The 22,764-nt window shown below is 41.8% G+C and overlaps 1 protein-coding gene across 5 annotated transcripts in view; it reads right to left on the reverse strand.

The window, feature by feature from the left end:
• FLT4 (fms related receptor tyrosine kinase 4) overlaps window positions 1–22,764 on the reverse strand; it is a 96,166-nt gene that overhangs the window by 53,924 nt on the left and 19,478 nt on the right. For 4 of the 5 annotated variants that reach the window (XM_083487950.1, XM_083487951.1, XM_083487952.1 and 1 more), the window contains exons 2-3: window positions 10,129–10,225; window positions 5,822–6,096 (exon numbers count right to left, since the gene is read on the reverse strand). In XM_083487950.1, the coding sequence (XP_083344076.1) occupies window positions 5,822–6,096; window positions 10,129–10,225 (372 nt within the window). The remainder of the gene's footprint in view (window positions 1–5,821; window positions 6,097–10,128; window positions 10,226–22,764) is intronic. The other variant, XM_083487954.1, reaches the window with a different exon arrangement.

Below are 22,764 nucleotides of genomic sequence, written 5' to 3' on the forward strand. Positions count from 1 at the left end.
AGTCAGGAAAGTAGTCCAACTGCCTTTCATGTCTGTTTTGTCAATCCAGTTTATCAGCAGCCAAGCTTAGAATGCTCCTGCTTATTGTCTTTCTTGACATTAAGAGAAAACTGTTTTCCCCACAGAAGCATTCAAGAAATTTTTATTGCTCCTTTCTTTTTCAGCATATTTGGAATTAATAGATTATCCTGCAGTGTAGAATTTTAGAAAAGCGAATAAGGGGGCAGGGGGAGCAAGCCATATGATAGCTCAATGGCAACTTGGATTTCATGCGGCCAGATTTCCTTTCAGAATTCCTGTAGTTAAGGCTGATCTATACAAATCCATTGTTGTGGCCATGAGCTTAGCATAGTAGAAACAACAAAACCCCTATTCCCCAAATTCCAATTTAAAAAACCACAAATTCGAATGCTAAAACGAAGACACAAAGAAAGCTTCAGAGAACCTTCTCCACATGCGTGGAGAGGCTGGCAATCTTCTTCAACCCGCACAGTCATATCCAGTGTCAGTGTGGACTCCAGATTCAAACTCTGGCTTTAAAAGGCAGAAGAAAAAATGGACGGTGGTTTTTAAAAAATGTCTGTCACTCACGGGCTACAGTGAAGCTCCCCACCTATGCATGACAATTGTGTGGGTGTCCATGAGGTGCGCTAGCATTGCCCCTAAAGGCAGAGAGAGTGCTGAACTCAGGCCTCAGACTCTTTTAAGGTCCTAGCTGCTATCATCATTATATTCTCACAGAGATGAGGAGAATTAATTATCTACTCCCATCCTACTAAAATACCCAGGAGGTACCTGTGAATGGTATTTGGGCTACCTATTTATTGGCAACCACAAACAAAATAATGTAATGGAACAATTTGGAATGGAAGATCTCTCTTTTCTGCTGCAGAGAACCATAAAGGGATTGTTTCAGTTTAATTGGTATCTTGATTTGTTTTCATTGTACCATATACAGTATTTTAAATCAGTGAATATTAGAAACTGTATGATTTTGGTGTTTTAATTCGATTGTACTGGGTCTGTCATAGTATAATAAAACTTGCTGTAGTGGTTGATTACATCCTCTCTCTCTCTCATTCACACACACACACACACACACACACACACACACACACACACAAAATGGTCATTTGTCTGAATATTTTTTAAATGGCTGTTCAGTATGTAGGAACATAGGAAACTGCCTTATATAACAAGTCAGACCATTGGTCTACCTAGCTCAATAAGCTGATCTTCTGCCCCCTGAGCCACAACCCTTAAATGCAGAGATAAAACAAGTATAAACTTGGTAGCAAGCACTTGGAGGAAGGCACTTCTTGCCTTTGTAACAATGACATCCTTGAGAAGTTGGAGAAAGGAAGGGAAATTTAAGGTTAGGGTTAGAGACATGATGCAAATTGCGGAAGCTATCCTAGGAGGTCAGTGACAATAAATGCACCATTCCCCATCCCTTTGACAACTCAGATATCAGACCACAGTTTATGTACTTATTACATTTATAACCTTCAACTAAGAAGCTCAGGCCAGCACACGCTGGTCTTCCTGCCCTGCTTCTTATCCTCACAACAACCAACCCTGTGAGGAAGGTTAGGTTGAGAGATAGCAGCTGATCCAAGTATAATGAATGAGGTTTTGAACTCAGGTCTTCCTGATCCTAGTCTGACATTCTAACCACGCTGCCTCCTGCTGTTCTTCAGAAGTTTGTAACGTATACACAAATCTCCAACTTAGGCCCCCGTTATGCTAGCAAAGAGCAAGTTAGCTCTAAACTGAGAGAAGAAACCAATTTCACCATCCTACAATTGCAGCACGAGGTCATGATTGAGACATATTTTCATGGGCAGTGTTGTACATCAGCTTCTTTGCTGCTAAGTGCTCCTGACTAGAGGTTTTGGATTTTATTCCATCTCTGTGTTTTTATATAAATATTCCTCCAGGATGTATTTGAAGAGCAGCCACAGATGTTCATAGCAAAGACCAAGGGCAGATTAGATTAAGAGAGAACTAACATTCATGAGGGGAAATTCCTGCCAAACTTCTAATGCCTCTGGCTATTGTTATTTTGAGTTTGTTATCGGAGAATGATTTATTTTAAAATACCAGCAACAGTTGCTCAGCTGGCAAACCACAGGGGCTCACTATTAATTGCCCATATTATATTTAGACTGGATTCTGAATAGCCAAAGTCCATAATCTACACTAATATCCACATAACCCAAAAGCAATTGCAATTTCTCTTTGAACACTGACTCCCTGTTTTCTAAGTATTTGAAGGGTGGACAGTTATGGGGGGACGGGACACATGTAACTTTGTGCTTAGGAGAAAGAAATGATATATACATGCATTTATGCACGTGAGAAGAAGTAACGATGAACGTTATTATGGAAGAGAAAGCTAAAGTGTGGCTTTGAGTTTGGGGGCTGAGGTGTGGGGCAAGGACTGGGGGCCAGTGCAGCATGAAGACCCTGTCCATCAGCTTATCGCATCTTATAATTTCAAACATCTGAGGGCCAATTCACCTACTGCTGGAATGGCATCAGGACCACTTCTGCATTCCTGGTTCCCGTGGTGCTCCATGTTTTAACATTCACACAGAGGGGGTCACCTGAGTACCAACATCATTGCCTTCCTCTGAGGTCAGTGACGCTGGCCAGGAAAGTTGGTCTGAGCAGCATGGGAGCCTACCATGTGGTTGTGATTCCCAGCACATTTTGGTCAGATATTCTGATCCCAAACTATAGCAAAAATTAAGACCACCCATGAATGGATTGTTGTGCAAAAGTAAAACCAAATAAGTGTCCATAAGCTGTATTAATATACTTTATATACTTTATAAAGAAAAGCAGCATTGAGGGTGGGGAATTTGGAGAAGAGACCAGGCAAGGCTTAGGGTTCCCCCCCCCCCTCTCGTTCCTTCTCTGTTCCAAATTGCCCATGCAGGCACTTTCTGTCTCCCTCCCTTTGCAGTTCCAAATGCAAGTTTGCCAGGAGGAACAGGCAATTGGAAGTGTGCAGGGGGAAAGAAGTTAGGAGAGTGATATGGAGTAGAGAAGTGACAGAGAATGCACAGGTTCCCCTTATAACAAAGCTGGGCAAACTGCTGGTCCTCTGAATGTTGTTGGACCACAACTCCCAAAATCACTAGCCACGCTGGCTGAATCTGATGGGAGTTGGAGTCCAACAAGTTCCCCCACCCTGCCTAGTGACATCACAGATGACGTGCATCTTCTTGTTGATAACTGTAACCACCACAACTATAGAACTAGAAGTGACCTTTAATTTCTCATTACTGCTTGTACAGGCAGATTTTTGGCACCGAGATGTAATCGTAATACTGCATTGTCATTTTTTTCTGGTGCTTGCCAATCTGTGTTAAAACAGATAGATATGACCGGCTCACCACAGCACTCTGCACAGCACATGCTTGCTCTTCACTTAGCCACCACAAACCAGATGAATGCATTTTTGTGCTTTAGAATTATTATATCTCATTTTGTAACTCATCCCTAGTTTACTAGGTAGATGGCAGAACAATCCAAACATGCAATCCACTGCCCTAGAGTGGAAGATGTGCCTCTTCATTTGGCGTGGGTTATGGGAAGAGGAAACTCTAGTCCACCCACTGGTTCCCCACTGCACTCACTAAAAGCAGTGGGTGGTAGTCAGTGTAAACCCTTAGAAAGGGATATTCCTGTGTGGGGAATGGGTGAGGGGTCTAATCTGGACCTCTCTGCTGAACCAGTCAAGAGCTAGCACAACAAAACCCATCTGGTTATTAGGATTGCTCCTTCAAGTTACATTACTTTTGATCATACACACAGAGTTGGTAAATGGGGCCGAAAGGTTAGGATTTGTTTTTTGGATAAGTGGAAAACACGCTTTAGAAAGTGTTCTTAGAATCCTACGGCATCTGTGTTTTAAAGAAATCTAGATAATTAATATGTCCTCACAGTCACAAAAATCACAAAGCACTAGTGAGCTCTATATGAACAAGAGAGTCTAGATTTTTTTACCCCTAGTGCACAATCTTTCCTAATTTTAATATAAAATTATGCTTGACTGACAGCTAGGATATACACATCGGATAATTTTAAGGCTTTTAAAAGCAGAAAATGTATCACATCATGACTTCATTAACTGGCAAAAATCTAGGGAGTTTGGAAGATCCAGCTATATCACACACAAATTATGATTCAGGTGCCAGAGGCAAAACAGTATGCGATTGGGGAAAAGAGAATCTCTGCCTCCTACACCCTCTCTGACTCCAGCACTACAGTTTTTCATCCTTCTCTGCTTCAGTTTTATTCAAAACAGCTCCTGCGTTTCACCCTTCCCTTCCAAACAATTGATTTAATTTCTCTCTTTAAAAAAAACAACAACCAAAAAAACCTAGACAAGGCCACTGCTGTGGTTCTAGGGTGCCATTGAACTAAAAATTCCTGCATTCCAGCCTGACAGAAACATTCACCCCAGGCACCAGTGTAATTGAATCCCCTAGTCAGAGCCTATAATCAGATATCCCACACAAGAGGATGAATACTGATTTGTTCTCAGCAGAAGACTTGACACCCCTCTTCAACTCCCCTGGATTTAATCATCGTTATGCAGATGAGAGAGGAAACCAGAATACAGAGAAGCATTTGCAGAGGTGAAGGATGACCAGGTGCTAGAGATGGGTGGCGGGAGGAACCTTTGCCACCTCAGAACTGGTGGGGATGGGGAAACATCAAATTTCTCTTACAGATTCCTCTATATACTCTGGGGTTCCCCCTTCTTATTATTCAATTATTTATTTCATTCCATTTATGAATCACTAGAACAACTCAAAGCGATTTCACCATAGAAACCTAAACAATAAAAACTATTTCATGTATGTCCTCAGCCTCTATCACTTTGTGCTGTGCACCCCCACCATTCCTTATGCCCAGGGCACAAGCAACATCTGAGTAATCTAGAGCAGTCTTCCCCAACCGGGTGCCCTCTCTGTGTCTTCTACACAATAAACCAATAGACATAGTGTGTCTGCATAGGCAGCATGGAGTTTCAGTCATGATGTAGAATTCCTGCTCTTTCAGGTAAACATACACATACACATACACACAGTTTTCAGGTAAACATACACACAGTTTTGCTGCAAATAGGTTGGATAGCTGCAATTGCAGCCTCTCTATCCTCTAGCCCTTCTATCTGATGCACAAAGGTACAGGTGGTGCCCTTCCAGAACAACATATGCAACTATGTATATTTAATGTAATTCCAAGCCACCTAAATCCTTGGTTTCAATTGGTGGTTGGGGACCACGACTGGGTTGTGGCCTGATCCAATGTGGGCTGAAACAGCAGCAATACCGCCATGCAAATATATGGCACAAGAAAAAAAAGGGGGGGGGAGAATTGGGTCTCCAGATGTATGTTTAGGTTAAAAGTGGGCTCCCTGGGTCTGAAACTACTGACCTAGATAACAGAGAAGCCTTAACAGCATGATGTAGGAACTCAGTATCAACACTGCAAATTGACTGCCATGCCATGATAGAGTAAGTTAGGATAGAGGCAGGCTGGCGAAATTGCACATGGGCACATAAATCTTACATCATTTGAAACTGCGATAACTTTTCCCTTTCAGAGGACAGTGTAACCTCTGTCTCTTCACAATGATTTTAACTCCAAGTAGCTTTTCCTTAAGCAACCTGCTATGTAATACAGAGTTTCAATTAAAAAAAATTATTATTATTTTAAAGGCTGTAATGCAGTTTGGCCAATACGTTCTTCCACCTGGAGTTCAATCTGTTTTGGCTGTGCAGGTCTTTTACCCTCTTACCTCTCACAAATACATAGGTGCTGACTGCAGTGGTGCCCTCGATTTTGGCATTGATGTACTTGTAGTAACAGCGGTAGTAGCCCGTGTCGTTAGCCTGAGTCCCTGTCAGTGTCAAGACCTTGCAGTAGGGCTTTGTGTCAGTGCCCTCACAATCCTCTTCCTTGACTGTTTGGACACCGTCGAGACTCACCAACACCACTGAATCGCTCTCCTTCCCAATCTGGACGGTGTCCTCTTGGCCTCCAGGCCACGACCACTCCAGGGGGTGCTGCCCTCTTCACCAGAACAAAAGGAATAACAGAAGCAGAATTAGATGTGTTACTATGGCCTTCTATAATAGGTATGGAATTCTAAAATTCATTTACTACTCCATTTCTAATGTCCGCATTGCAAATTTAGGGATTCAGCTGCATTCCTCCTCTAATACAGAATCATAGAATCCACAAGATAGATGTGGATTGTGGCTAACATGTCGTATATACCCTGCTTTCCAAATCAGCAGTAGGAACACAGTGGATGAAGAGTAAATGGGAGTGTGTACGCAGCCTAAGTGTGACAACTTCTCACCTGTGAAGAAAGCTTGACCCTTTCTATCTAGCACACTAGGCATGTAGAAGTGAGAAATATTTAGTGTATGATTCTCAGCATTAATTATTATTTATCACTATAAAAACAGCATATATGGTTGTTGTTTTTTCCAAAAAGTGTCACAAATGTAATGCCACCATGGAGAGAATTGCAGAGCTGCAAGATGTCTCATTGCTTTGCAAGCCTCTCCATAGTCCAGCACTTCCAGGGTTAAGCCTGTCTCCCAACTTAGAGCTGGAGAAGGAGAATGGGCCTGCCCTTGCAGCTGTACTGGACCCTGAAGGTGGGTGAGCATTCCCAAAGTACAGTGAGATGTCACAGGCAAGGCTCACTCATCATCTGAGAGGAAGAGGGAAAGTGGTGGTCACTACATTCGTCTGATTACGAAGGCTGACAGTCATCCAATTCACAGAAGTATCCCAGTTAAAGGCTCCCAGCTTCTAGAGATGCTGATGGTTTGGAAGCCTGACAATCCACAACAGCAAAATTCCTCCAGGCACTTTTGCAAGGCAGGCCCATCCTGTTATTTCATGCCACTAATTATATTTGGCTACTGCTTATCTTTGCTGGACTCTCTCTGTGTGTGTTCATATTCCCTCTTTTCTATTGTGGCAATCACAAGACTCCACTGTACAGTCACATTATCAAACTGCAGATAGCAGAAGTTCACACTTCTGTCTGAATGCTGACTGATTAGGTACTTGCTTTATCCATGTTGTACAAAGTAAGGCCTGGTAGTACCAGCTTCTTATGCATCTCTTATTGGAGCTCAGCTGTCAGTTTCCATATGCTCTACTTCTCAGTTCTTGAATAAGAATTGCATGCATCTTTTATATCCTCTCTATAATGAAGCTGCCCAAGGCATGTTTATGTAGGAATTTGTTTTAAATCTTTTTGTTTAATCTAGGGATGCTTGTGAAGTTATCCTCATATGAATTTCTCCAGAGATTTTTCTCCAGGGTTCCAAATTACCTAATCATGTTGGCAGAGCTGCACTGATGAGTTAGTGATTAATTTCCTGGGTTTTTTTCCTGGACTTTCAATAGCTGTGCATTGTTACAGTTTTCACTTCAACATAACCCCCTGCCCCATTTATTAGTTGCCAGTGTGCAGACACTGATGAAATCATACCACAAAAAGGAATCCTGATGTGACTACTTGAACACATCCAGATTCCTTTTTGCACTGTGGTTTTATCAATGCTCATGTGCCTATATATTCATAGTTGAAACCACAGAACAAAAAGCCTGATGCAAGTATACAATCGCATCAAGACTCCTTTTCGTGCTGTAGTGTAATCAATGCACATGTAAGTTTCTTCACATCAATAACTAGCACAGGACAGGTTGGAGATATATGGTACCCCAAAGATCACAGAAAACTGAACATGCTCAAGTTATGAAACTAATTTGTATAAATTCTCCAAGTAAAAGTGTGAGGCATGTGGAGTGGAATCAAGGTCAGGATGATAACAAAATAGAATGGGGAATATCCAGTCATTCTGGATTCAACGTTTGGACAGGAACTAGCAGTTGGTGCACTGTGCATATTCTACTGCTACTTAGCAAACGAAAACCAGTATCATATTACATGTGCAAACAGGCAAAAACTTCAGATGTTTGCAGGGAAAGTTGGGATGGTTAAGGTAAATTTAAATGCTGCTCACAAGCAGCAGCCAGAACATTCTTCTTTGAGTTACAACATGGACAAACAAATCTATCTCCAATTCTCCAGTGAAATCTGAGGAGAGCGTTTGCTTCATACTCATTTGAAATAATTATGTTTTATTTCAGAAATCTCCTCCGAGCATCCTCCCAACCATGTTTTCCCCCACGGCCGAGATGTTGCATATTTCTACATTTCAACTCCCCTGGCTCTCACTAATGTGAACCATGTCCATTCAGGATGGTCTATTCTCCAGAGGAGAGACTCTGAGGCACAGCTGGGCAAGATTAAAGACGTCTGAACAAGTAGGAATTTGATTCAAATTAAGCAGCTGTTGCAGGAAGAAGGTAGTGGAGATGATGGTACTAGGTAAGTAAGAATGATATGGTAAATCTCCTTCTTGGTGCAAGCATTTCGCCCACAAGGCTATTCTCCCCATGTGCCCTACAGCTTGACATCATATACAACATTTAGATGTGGAGCAAGTAAAGAGATGCAGCTCCCTACTGAAAGCACTGTTTGCAGGCAGCACTGGTCAACTGTGTCCACACACCCCTGAGCCATTGTCCTCGCTGTTTGCTTTCAAATCACCCAGACAGAACAAGCAGGGTTTGCAGGGATCTTGGTCTGTGGGGTTGAGGCACCAGAGACTGAACTTCTACATGCAGTGCATGAGCTCTACCACTGAGCTATGGCTCTTCCACATCACTGAAAGTTAATGAAAAATGTGGGAGCCGAACTTTGGGGGAGGTAAGTGTTGGTGGGGAGGATAGCCATGCTACTGATGAAGGATATGGGCCCCATTCTTTTCCAGTGATCTTTGACCAGCTTTAAGTTGCACTGAATATGTGGTCTGGAAGCAGGAGATAGGAATACTTCCTTCCTGCTGTTTTCATCCTAGCATGAGGCGGGTTTCTGGTCATGTCCCCCTTGAGATTTAAAGATGAGCTGGCTCAAAACAGAGTTAACTGCTATTTGGGAAGATTCCCTTGGATAACTCAAAGAACAGATCAGCCTCTTTGCTTTGGCAAGGGCAGCTTTGCACATAAGTGCTCAGACTGGAAATAAGACACTTTCCTGCTCCCTGTAAGCCTCTGTCAGATAAATAGAGATATAACCTTAGCATAGTTGCTGCTCTGTCCTTGGGAGCAGACAATGAAGGAAGGGTTTTAACCAATAGGCTTAGGATAAGGGCATATGTGCAAAAAGGTAAGTGGGTACATAGCAGGTTGGAGATGTGCACTCAACCATACTAAACTATGCTACATTTTTCAAGGTGCAGATCAGGGTTTGCTGGGGAAGAAAAGAACAGGCAACACAGGCTTTAGGTAGAAGGAATCTGTGGAAAGTGCAGCTACATGACCAAATTGCCTGTGCATGCTGGAATGGGCACTAATTTTTAGGTCCTGGCTGCATGGTTGCCTGCCACAGCAAAGATCTACAAACCTAATTCCTGTTCCTTCCAAGTAAACCGGTGGAAAGCATGCAGTACTAAGATGGGATTGCTCTTTGTCATGATTACACGCTTTTGAAAGCCCTTTTCATTTCCAAAGTGAATTGCTATGTGGGCTGTTCAAGACTCTTTCAGCATGCAGAGTGAGTTGCAATGTTCTTTGGCACTCAGCCATTGATAATATATGCCCTTGAACTTGCTTTTATTGTTGCTTTTTTGAATTTTGGAGCTCAGGTGAAAATAATACTAATTCCATGCATTTTCTTGAAAGCGTACTAAAATCCATTGGTCAAATATTACTATAAGCCCTCAAGTGTCTGTAATCAGTAAATGTGGAGGTTGTGATCATAATGTATAGTGTTCCCCCTGATTTTATAATAGGCTATGATTGACAGTTCTTGGCTGCACTGACCCAGTATTCCCCCATCGTAAATGGAGAGCCACAATTCTATCCCAAGTATTCATAACCAGTCAACTTAAGTCCAGCTTTTCCACCAGTCCAGAAACCAGTAAGAGGTTTCCCACTGAGTGTCTTTGAAAGGTCTTTCAGAATCTTTGGCAGAACAGCTGGCAACTGTGAAAAGCACTGTTCTTTTATTACCTGCAAGTAATATTCAGTGTGTCCTTAGCGTTGATCACGTATTCTTCTTCTGTGATGCTGAGTGTGGGTGGGGTCATAGAATAGCCACTCACTAGATCTAGGGAGAAAAAGAAACAAGTTCATAGTAAAGAACAACAGTCACTCATTATTATCTACTCTAGTAGTTCTATCAATCATCCATCATGAGCTAACTACGTTTGATATTTCAGGTTTGTCTAATTTTTTTATTCACTTTTATATATGTTTTTATATTGTTGTTTTATAGATTTTAGGTTGGGTTTTTGTTTCAGTGTTGTAATTATACATTGTTATTTTTTGGGGCTTATCCACACTTACCTTTGGCCAAACTGCGGGAGGCAGTGGAAGACAGGAGTGCCTGGCATGCTCTGGTCCATGGGGTCACAAAGAGTCGGACATGACTAAATGACTAAACAACAACAACACACTTACCTTTGGCCCTGCTATTTCCAGACACAGGTCCACACTTAAAAGCTTAGTGTCTGCGTGTTTTGTTTTTGTTTTTTGCCCCAAACTAGAGAAGGGATGGCCTGGAAAAATCCTGGAAAACCAGGTTTCCCCCCTGTTTTTTTCCAAACTGAAAAAAACGGCTTTGGGGGAAAAGGGGGGGACTGGTCCCCTCCCCAATTTTTCTCCCCCCCCCAGGCCTTCCCATCTCTACCCCAAATCTATTCTTTAGTGCTCAACTGGAGCAAATGTCCATTTGGGTTGCCATTTGCTCTGACTGAGCTTTTAAGAGCAGGAGGGGGAAACTGCAGAGCAAAAAAAAAAAGGTGCTCAGACACGGAGCTTTAAAGTGCAGATTGTGTCTGGAAAGAGCAGCGGAAAGGTAAGTGTGGATAAGCCCTTAGGCTGTACAAAACTTAAAGAGGTGGTTTTTTAAAAAGTGTTTTATAAATAGAAAATAAATTAACATTGGAGGAAACACTTAGTAGTAGTATATCAAGATTTGCTTCATGAGTTTCAGTCTACTGGTTATGGGCATCCTGCAAAAGCAGGAAAGATCTGTCACCTTAAATTCACACATTTTCTTTTACAAAAGGAGAAAATATCTGTAAGCACTTGAACTTATGTTGATTCATATCCCAGTAACACTGTTGACTGCTACTTTAATGAATGAGTTAAGCAGTGCAGTATCCCCTTACAGTATTAATAAATGGTAAGAAATAAATTACACTTCGAACATCTATGTACATGGTGCTTTATAAGTAAAACAGTATTTGTTTTTCAGAAACACCATGGCCAGAGGAACTTAAAATATTTGCATTCCTTGGCTGCTGCATCCTAGATGCTTACAACTACAGTGGGAGGCTGAGGGGGATGGCAATCAGGAAGAGAAAGGGCATGTTCCCCCAGGCTAAATTAGAATCTGGGAAAGCAGGTAAGAGGAATACCAGGGAATCAGAAAAGAGAAGGCATTTGGGGAGCAATTTCCCACAGGCGGCTGAGAAACGTGCAGGGCAGCACCCAGGTCATAAGAATGACCTGTCCAAAACCTAGTTTTGTGTAGACATCCTTGCTCCTTTTAATTGTTTTACACTTCCTTCCTGCCAAGAAGCCACACAGACTGTGGTCATTTGACTAGGTATATCTTTAGAAACTGGGCTTGCATCAGCAGTCTCGAGCTTCTATCTCTGCCGGACATACTTGTCTCCCAACCATGCTTTTCCTGTGGTAGCGGCCGGAGTAACAGGAGTAATAATGGGAGCGACAGGAGCCACAGCAGAAATACAGAATGGCAGGATGGGGGTGGATCCCTCACATCCCACTCTCAAGTTTCTTATTGTGGCTTCCCCCTTGCCCCACTTTGCTCACAAAATTTAGAATCATGATTTCTAAAGTGTGAAGAAACTTCCAGAAGGAAGGGTGGCGGTGGAGGGAACACGTATCACCTTATTGCTATGGTCCAAAACTCTTGGGCTATATTTTAGACAAATTTTAGGGCATGCTCAGATTCCTTCCATTTAGAAAACTTTACAGCAGTTGACAAGAACCCAGATGCAACAAGTGGAAATTATAGCACCTCCACTGTTCATTTCTCACAGTGGGCATAGGGAGGTCCAGAGGGGCCAATGAATGATCTGAAAGCACATGATCAGCGCTCTGATAGGTCAACCATTGGCCTTGGCGTACAAGTACCTGGACACTTGTCAGATACACAGTTGTGCTGGTAACATAGCTACTACAGAGGCCTAGTCTTAGGTGGTGAACATTTGACTACTTAGAGGTCAAAATAGTAGAGAAAGCTTTGGTCAGTGCATTCAGCTCAGGAAGTGTCCTTAAGCAGCAGGAGCCAATACTTGTCATAGGTGGATGAGTTTCTGACTTCTAGTTTTCAGAGGTTATTTCTCCTATGGAAAACTTTCACTGTGCAAAACTATCGAGGTAGCATCCTTCATGGTGGCTTCCGAAAAAGCAAAACATGTAAAGTAAAGCAAGAATAGACCCTCAGTGGTGCACTTAGCACGTAGCCACTCAGCAACAACCAATGAACTGTAATAAGAGAAGAATGAGATGGAGAATCAGAGCAAGACTGAGCATCCATGTACATCACGCACAAGGCTGCATGTGAGTGTGTGAGGTGGAGAGATGAAAGATAATGTAGATGGAGAAGGCACTGGGCTGAGAGGTCTGTCCCTATATACATGCATTTTTCCACCACTAACTTTAAAAGGACTCAGGGTCACGGTTACTAATTTTTATTGCCTTCTGCTTTTTGAAGTCCTTCTGGCTTTCATTTTCACCATGTTAGTCAAGAGGAAGGACTTTATTTTTTTTTTAATGGTTAACTTGTCTTTCATTCCTCATATCATTCCTCAATTAAAGCCACACCCAAATCCAGCCCCTGGCACTCCAATGGAGTTAGTGGCCTGAACTGTTAGGCCCTGAAGCTAAAAGCAAGAGGAACGCACTGCTCAGTTGAGCAAGCGTAGTCTTGGCTCCTAGTATCTGGAGGCTTTGTTCTGTTTGCCAAGCTACACATCTAATTTTCAGTATTGTAGGTCTTTGAGCTTTGTGAGCATTCTGACATGTGCACGCAACTCCTGCATTCACATTTCCCACCTCATTTCAATGTGAAGATGATTATGGCCATGTGCAATGAGGATGTACATGGAATATTACCCCTCTCTTACAGAAGTGCATGCAGAACACCGCGTACATCAGAAACTTAGTGCAGACCCAGGTCATTGAGCCTGAGTTTCTGCAGCCACCACCTGCCATGAATTACTATGGGCAGGACTTGGCAGCAACAGCAGAAGATATGTTCTATGTTTATGATAATATTTTATTCTCTTGTTAATTATGATGTTTTAAATGTACATTTTATATTTGACTTCCTTTAGTAATGTTTTCTTTTGAAATGGTTAAGTTTTTTGTGTGAACTTTGCTGTGCTAAATGTGTTTTCTGTAGCTGACCTCCCTCACAATGTTTTATTTTGAAATCTTTAAAATAATATTTTTGTTTCCTGTTAATTATGTCACTTTTAATGTATACTTTATATTTGACTTTCTTTGGTAATGTTTATTCTGGATGGTTTTATTTGATGTTTTAATGTGTTGTAAACCACTTTGAGATTTTTCTGTAAAAATATAAAGCAGTATAGAAATGAAATGAAAAATAAATATTAATAACATATGCATATATCTAGAAGTAGTTGGAGTGGGAAGTTGGCTATGATGCAGTGTACATGAAACACCTCCCCAGTCTCTTCTCAGACAAGGGTACATTTTGAGGTGCAGAATGGGGATTCAGTTCTTGTGAACATAAATAATTCCCTCCATAGGAAAGCCTGGGGTGCTCATGCAAAACATCTTTATGAACATGAACAAGTCTATGTGGCTTGAGCACATGTAATCCATGCTTGGCTGCTCATAAAACAAGATCCTTTCCCTGGACATGAAGATTCCTAGTTCAAGATGGAACTGCAAATGGACAATGGAAACCTGTTCTAAACTTGCAGTGCAGGATGAAAGAAAACAGAATGACTGAGTGGGAGTAAGGGAAGAGGTACAGTTAGAAAGGGTTAAGCATCCTTTTTCTCCCTGAAGCTATCACTTAACAAAACAGTTAGACTGAAAAGACAGAAGGGGTGGGGAAAACTTTTGGATGTTGTACAAAAAATGTGTTCTGTGTTAATGAAAATAAATGAAAGCATTTTTGTGAAATCCCATGAAAATATAACCATTTTGAAACAAAAATAATTCCGATCCGTCCTGAATACAAATCTTTATATCCAATTTACTGCTGGACATATCTGCCTCCAGTATAAATTCTGGGCTCCAGATGGCTAGACACTATTGACACAGGAACAATTTCACTGTCCCTCAGTACATGTTTAGAGATGTCCTGAGGAGAATCATAACAGGCATTGAAATCAGTGTACTAAGGGCTTAAGGACCCTCCCCCCCATTGAAGCAGGACATTATCACTATATAATGAGAGAACTCCTTGCCTCTAAAACATGGGTCACTGCAGCTGCATCTTAAACAAAATTACTGAGATACAAGCCCCATTACTTCTGGGTAAACATACATAGGATTGCATTCAATGTGTGTGTGTATTAGGAAGGTAATTGGTTCTGAAGGATGACAGCTCTAAGTGTCGTGGGTTAAGTACCCTCTAGAAACCTGTGTGAAATGTCTTGCTTTCTCATATTTAAGGCACAACACCACCTTGCTTTGCACACTAAACCCTTCTCTATGCTTCCACAAATTTTGCTGCTGGGGATTGTTTGTTGGTGCTCTCAAAGAGCGGAGCTACATCAGCAGGAAGATGGGGAAACTGCAGATGTAACTGTGTCACTCATGGGTCTCTTGCGAAACAGCTCTCCTCCTTACAAATGCTGGGATTTATTTATTTATCTAACACATTGTTAGAAACAATGTCCCTGCCAGCAACTAACCCATGTTGCTTCCTTTAGGTAAAGGCAAAACATGCAAACAATGGTTGGGGCAGAGATAGGTGCTCCTCTGTTCTGCTCATGAGAACTGATCAGAGGGCTGGGCACAAATATTGTCCCGTGGAACTGGGTGGAGGATACAAGGAAGGATGCAAAATAACAAAAACTGAAGACACCTCTCTTAGCTTTATGACCTGTTAGGCAACAGCACTATACTAGGGTTGCAGGGGGTGGGAGCGGGGAGAGAAAGAAAATGTACGGTCTGTGCAGGTTTAGGTTCTGGGATTCCTGCAGATGTATCCTGTCTGAGGCTCTCCACAAGTACAACAGGAAAAGGAACAAACTATCCTTTGGAATACACCATAAACTGCATTTATTGTACTGGGGGGTGGGGGGTGGAATGCGGGAAACATAGGATGACAGTAGTATTGACCAGTCATCTTGGAACCACCCCTCCTATCAATGTGTCCTACGTTCTTTGATTCATCTTTTGTTCCCTTTTAACTGCTGTCTCTTGCCGTAGTAAAAAGGAGCTTTCAAAATAAGTTAGTGACAATCATAATTGCTGCTCTAGGCACATTGCCTTTGAAATAATCTGGAAAAGCACATGTTATAAGTAAGGCTTGTTATTCTGATTCCACATCTGGATGGTTGGCCCTGTTCTTCAGCATCCTGGCATCTCATTCTTAAGTAATGAGCTTGCGTGTTTTATCTTCTCCCCTCTCCCATGCTTGGCTTCAAATAAGACTTCCTGGTTTGTTAAGCCATGGTTTACTGTGATGTCAGCCTGGGAAACTGATTTGAGTGCTCCCTTCAGATCAGGATAAGTTTCTGAATTCAGACATCACAGGAAACTATGTCTTAACAAACCAGGAAAGTTCTTCTGCAGCTAAACATACAAGAAGAAGAAGAAGAGGGAAGGTTTCAGAGCAGGGAGTGGTGGAGCTTTTCACTCATTCCTACATCAGTGAATCATGGTTTCTTGGGCTGTAAATATAACATTTTAAATTGAACCAGTAGCAACTAAAGATGTAATGTTGCATTGGAGGAAAGACCAAACCAGATGCATGTGTGTTTATAGCATTCATGCTTGCCAGTTTGGCTCTAAAGTGATAAACCCTATAAGAATCAAGCCTGTTCTTGCCTTATTCTCTATGCTCTGCTGCTTTAAAACTTTTTACCTTCAGCCTAGTTCTGATACCAGAAGTAAGCTGGCCGGAGGGGAAAGAACATTAAAGCAGCAAAGCATGTGGAGTAAAGGAGAGGGCAGGTTTTGTTCCTGTCAACCATGTGCTTACTGTTTACTATTAGATTCTAAAGGATGACTGAATATTGCTTTACGTATTTGATATACGTTATTTTAAATTTATTGTGACTTTTTATATTAGATCAGATTGTTACTGTTACTGTTTGATGTTTTATTATGTTTTTATATATGTTGGAAGCTGCCCAGAGTAGCTGGGCCAACCCAGCCAGAAGGGCAGGGTATTATCAACAACAACAACAACAACAACAACAATTACTGCTTCTTTAAGACTCAGAAATTAACCCTTACCCTGGCAAACCCATGTTCAATAATCACATGTACATCTGGCTTAGTTCCAAGAGCAATAGGTATTCAAAGTGTTTGTGATACTGAGAATTAAGGCGGCAGCATTCTAGGGAGTTAAAACATCTGTTAAATCAGGCTTCCTCAACCTCGGCCCTCCAGAGGTTTTTGGCCTACAACTCCCATGGTCCCTAGTTAGCAGGACCAGTGGTCAGGGATGATGGGAATTGTAGTCTCAAAACATCTGGAGGGCCGAGGTTGAGGAAGCCTGTGTTAAATTCAGCTGAGGGGCAGTGAGTAAAGTTCATTAAGAGAGAAGTGTGAGAGTTAAAATAGGAATAGTAAATGATAAGTACATTAACAGCTGTTGTTGTTTATGCTTAATTGGTTCTAATTATCATTTCCAACTTCATGGGCAAGTGTCTCCACCTCTTCTCTAAAGTCTATCAATGACAGGGTGTGACATTGCCAGTTCATCACACCAACAACACAGGTTGCTATGCTGTGGTCTAAAGTGTGCTAAAGTGTGAAAAAAATAATGGTGAGTGGTGGGATATCCATTGTATGGTATTCTGTACTCCTATAGTTTGGAAATAATAATTATTCATCAGTTACATTGCATTTTCTTAAAAAGGAAGAAGATGCTTTTAAATATTTATCCTATACATATTCACAACAATTATTCAAAAGTTACAATAGAAAGCCAAATAAGGCTCAAGAGATTCCCTTAGGCGATCTCTAGTTGAACTCATGACTTCTGCAATCAAACATTTTATCTACTGGACCATGCTAATTCCCTGCTTAAGTGAGAAGCAACTCTTTAAAACCAGGGTGGCTAATACCGGGCCTAGGAGCCACATGACACCCCTCCAAACAAACTTTCTCTGTTGTCCCCCCCCCCCATTTTTGTTGCAACAGCAGCAAAAAGAGAAGAAGAAAAATGCTAAAGTTGACACTGCACTAGAATCCCATGACCCTGATGGGATGGATCTTTCACCTCTTCCTAGTTATCAGATTAATCATTTGATAACTGGGGCGACAGCATCCTACTCAGCTGAGCTACTTGGATGAGCTCAAGAGAGGGGACTGCGAGAGTTGACCAAGGGTGCCCCTCAGGCAAAAAAAGGTGACCATCTCTGCTCTAAAACAAGAAGCCCCTTAAAATGATGGTTGTCTGGCAACAACTGGATGCTTGAGCGCATTTCAGAGGGTTGACCGCAATCTTTGGGTAGTCATTTTGCTGTTACATTCACAGCTGTGGAAGTAAACACAAAGGCAGGATCTGATCCTCAAATTTAGAAACCCCTTCTTCCAGATTCATTTGCAACTCTATTCCCTCTAATCCAAAATCACCACTTTGTATAGACACTTTGTATAGTTGATCCCACCAGGTTGAAATTCTCACTGGTGCCTGCAACCAGCCCCTCCAGACAGTTGATTTTCACAGGGAGGTCTGCTATGAAATGGCAGCTGACTGACATGCAGATGGCTTGTGTCTCAAGTAAAACCCCAAGGTGTGAAGGAGATACTCCTGCTAGACTATAATGCCCTTCCTCTCTCTCCAAGATTTATATGCTGTGACCTTCATCCTTTGGGTTTTTTCTCCAGAGCCTCATGGAGGAAATCAAGTGAGCTCACACGCATACATGATGACGAGTTAACATATAGCATCCATGCAGCTGTAAAAAGTATGAGTCATTCTGTCTCATATGTGCATATATTATTCTAATATTCACATACTATTAACATGGAGAAAGAATTAGTGTAATTAAAAAGGCATGCAGCAACTCCAGTAATATTTGTTTTCTCAAGATGGTTTCCAAGAGAGCTGGCAGCAGGATAGTAAAATAAACACAACTGGATTGATGGGACATTGAAAAAGGAAGCAGGATTCTGCATCCGCTGACACCTTGTCTATTTCTGGAAAACTGGGTTTCCTATTCCTATCCTTGATCTTTCAGTTTATGGTTTTTAAAGGGGCAAACTGCAGACAAGGATCTTTATCCAAAGTGGATTGATTGTCTGCCATTGCTTAAATGTACTTGTCACCAAACGTCTTCTATTAATTGAGATTGTTGACTCAAGATATCTTGTGCATAACCATATCATTATTGGCATGTTTCCATTCCTCTTTATTCTTGATATGGATAGCTCATTGCTGGGAAAGGGGGTATAATTTCCCTAAAACAGCATTTGTTAATGACTGCAACATGCATAATCAGAAAGAGTCCTTGGTGTACTGACAGGTTAGCAACAAGATTTAGTGGTCCAGTTACTTTTTTTTGTTCACTGTAATTTGTTTTTACTAAAACAAAGTAAAGGGGGGACTGAACACCCCACCTATGTTTTTAGTTGATTTTTAACATTACAGAAAACACTCCTGAGAACTAAACAATACCAAGATATGCACAGGTCATGAGTTGTAAAGAGAGAGAGAGAGAAAATGCACAGTTGAGTTCTTTGGGGGGTACCTGTAGTTGTGTTAAGTTTGTGCATCAAAAGCAAAAAATCTTGTAGCACTTTTAACTACAGTATTAGCAAAAGCTTTCATGGCCCACACATCACTTCATAAGTTCATGAAAGCTTAAGCCATGACACATTTATTCCTATCTTTGAGGTGCCACAATACTTTTTTGTTTTTTCTGGAATCAATCTTGTGGTTGGGGTTCTGTCTCTTTTAAAACATGCAGTTACTTTTTCACAAGCTCCTCATGTAACCCTTACTACTCTAACCTACATAAGGGAACGCAAACATATTTATCTGCAACGTTGTAAATGAAGATCTTAAGAAACCACCTGAAAATGTAACAGCTGCAATATTTATTATGATAAGCAAATCTAATTTTTTAATTTTCATGTGGGTGGCAGAGAATCTGTGAATATCAATCTGAAATCCTCCAACGGGGGATTTACTAGTGCTGTAGTTGGAAGTTTTGAAGAGGATTGTCATGTTTTTCCTCAAGGGCACCATTTCAAATTTTGGTGGTAGAAGTGGGGATAAAGTTCATAGCAAACTTCAAGTCCTGCTATTGAATATATTTAACACCAAGTTACAAAGAAGCATTGGACTTTCACAGAGATATTGATGATAAATGATTATGTAGTCATGAGAGAAGGGGGATGCTTCCTCCTGCCCTCCCTAGGTGGTACCCATTTTTCCATTAATTTGATTCCTTGGACTTACTGTGGAACATTCAGATTGCTCAGTGACAGCACAGATTCTTTGCAATTATTTTGTGCCATTGTTCTGGTAGTCTCACTTGATGCATAAGCAAGCAAAAACTGATATACATTTGCCATGGATTGTAGGGCTGTGCCCACACTGGCATCGTAATGCAGAATCTGCTACAGAAATTCATGCAAACACTTTAAAGAGTTTGCATAGCGCTTTACGATCTGTGACTATTTGCCCTTTACAACCTGGTTATGTGTATGAACCAGAGGAGCCCTTCGCCCCCAATAAAAGATTTGAGGGGGCTGCCCCCCCAAGTTGATGGACATTGCCATTCAAAAGGTGTGTGCATGCCATGACTTGTGATTCATTATGTGGGGCGGGGTTTATCTGACACACACTTCCCAATATTTTATTCAAGTTGGCACCCCTGGACTATGAACCCTTACCCCACAGCATAACATTGGCCAGTCACTAGTACATATCAGAAACACCCTTTGGCAAACTGACAGGTGAGTAAAACAATTGTTCCTTACTGGTACAAGGATGTTGGCAATTCATTGTAATTTGCCAAAGGCAAATTGTGTGAGTGGCTTACACAGAATTCTTCCTTTGTCCTTCCTGGTTATCCCCTGCCCTTTCTTATAGGAGCCTTTGGGTTTTCTTTTTTATGATCAATTTCTGCCTTTCTGTGCTTATCTTCTAAACACCAAGTTCCTACCCATGAGCAGCAGGTGATATGTGCCGGTTCCCAGTTTGCTCCCACTGCTCTCCTGGTTGTTGCATGTGCATGTTATTCAGGGAGGGGGCATTTCCGTAAAGTCAACCCTTGGCTGCATGACTGTGTCCCCAGCTCCACATACCTATCATCACTCAGCTGTCACAGCTCATGACAGCTCAGTCTAAGAAACTTTCACACTTAATTCCATTTATGCACTCTGCAGTTTCGAAAACAGGTGTTTGGTCAGAGCCAGAGGGATACAGACTCTTTGTTTTGCTAAGTGGGAAGATCACAGAAGCAAATGGGAGCTGTGTAGAATTTCAAAGCTGAGGATGAAATACTCAAGACCTTTCAGAGCCATTTTTAAAAGCTTCCCTTCCTGCCAGCAGGAAATCCTCTTCTGCATCCTCATCCCTACGTCTCAAAATGCTTCAGCATTTTTTGCACTTCCCTTTGCCTCCCTCTTGGAGGATTTGGCAGATCTGCTGATTCACAGAGTTTCCTCTCAGTGAAGTATTTAGTCCACACTATGCCCTTTGTGCTGACTCCCTTTCCAGTCTGATAATAACTGAAACCATGGGCTAGTTTTGTGACAGGGTTAGAAGAGCAAGCCCTAATTATTCTTCAAGTCCACTTGGCCCTTCTGATTGAAATAACACAGGCGGCATTAGGGAACAGGATCTGGTCAGCCACATCTTCGGCTCCCACACTCATGTGGGCCACTCTGACAGGTGAGCAGGGGCACCCACTTGTCAATCACCTTACCAGTGGCGTAGCGTGGGTTGTCAGCACCCGGGGCAAGGCAAGTAATTTGTGCCCCCTAACCCGTGGATTTGCGCCCCCTAACCCTAACCCCCAGATGTTGCGCCCGGTGTGGCCGGCCCCCCCTGCACCCCGCACGCTACGCCACTGCACCTTACCCAGCTTCAAAGGAAAGAATTGGGCAAGTGCTCTACGTGTGATCTCAATTCTTTCCTTTCTTCTTTTGCAGTCTGGTATTGAAGTCAAGTCAAGCTGCAAAGGAAGATCCAGAATGAAAACAGGGCTTGCAGACACTGCCCATCAGCTGATCTGCACTGGATACAAACCTGATTTTCAACAGGGATCAGCAGCACTTAGGAATTCATGAATGCAGCCAATCCCAGCAGAGTTAGAAGCTGCCAATGATCCGCGGAAGATTTTTTTTTATTTTTATTTTTATTATTTAGACATTAGTTCTATACTTGCCATCGACCAAATCCTCTGGGAAGTTTACAAAACTTAATATTTTTTTTAAAAAAACCCCAAAACAAAATGCAATAAAAAAATAAGCTAAAACTAATAATGTCTATGCTATTTTACAAAATTCAGCATAAAACCAACACAGAGTAGTATAACATCACTATAAAACCAGGTTTAATCATTCAGAATTGAAAACCCACCAGAGCATTTAATTGAAAGGCCTGGGAGAATAAAAAGATCTTCACCTGGTGCCAAAAGATCCTCTCTGAGGAGGGCATTCAACACCACACCACCTACTCTCTCCCGCCCCCCACTTCTTTTCTTCCCAACCCTATACTGCATATAACACCAATGTCTCACAACAAATCTAACTGATCTGTAGAAAACGCAACCTGAAGAAAGAGACAATGCATGTGCTTTTGTAAACAAGAAAAATATTTAATAAAAATACTTTAAAAAAACACACAAAACAGCTGGGGGGCCATCATTGAAAAAGGCCCTTTTCCTCATGACCACCCACCCCACTTGATTAGGCAAGAGAATCAGCAGAAGGAACTGCATAACTTGGAGAAGTTCTGGCATAGAGAAGAGACCAGCAGCAACTATGATGTGAGAACACAGTTTTAAAACTGGCATTTGTTCTAACCTCACAGTCAGCAGATGGTGGGGAAATGGGAGGTGCAAGAATCAGCTTTGGCCTAGGGAATGGAATCCATTTTAAAAAAATAACACGGGAAATGACATTTCCCTTCTCAAGCCTCCTTCTCCCCCTGGTTTGCCTCCAAGTGGATCTCTGAGCATTTCCAGATATTAGTGAATAAGTTGGCAGCCAACTCAATGTCTAGACGGCCTTTGGGGTTTGTTCCTTGTGTCAACAAGAGTAGAGGTTACTGCTGACTAGTGATGTCAGCACCAGAAGTGTCAGGACGAGGCCACAGATTTTGCCTTCCTGGTTCAAAGTGTGTGCGTTCTTCCGCTTCTCCTTTGCAGATGTAGTGGCAGGAATTGTACCTCCACCCTGTCTTGCACCAAATCATTTTTCTATAAACACAAA

The sequence above is a fragment of the Podarcis liolepis genome (genome assembly GCF_965112155.1).
Source record: "Podarcis liolepis genome assembly, chromosome: 2".
Lineage (NCBI taxonomy): Eukaryota > Metazoa > Chordata > Lepidosauria > Squamata > Lacertidae > Podarcis > Podarcis liolepis.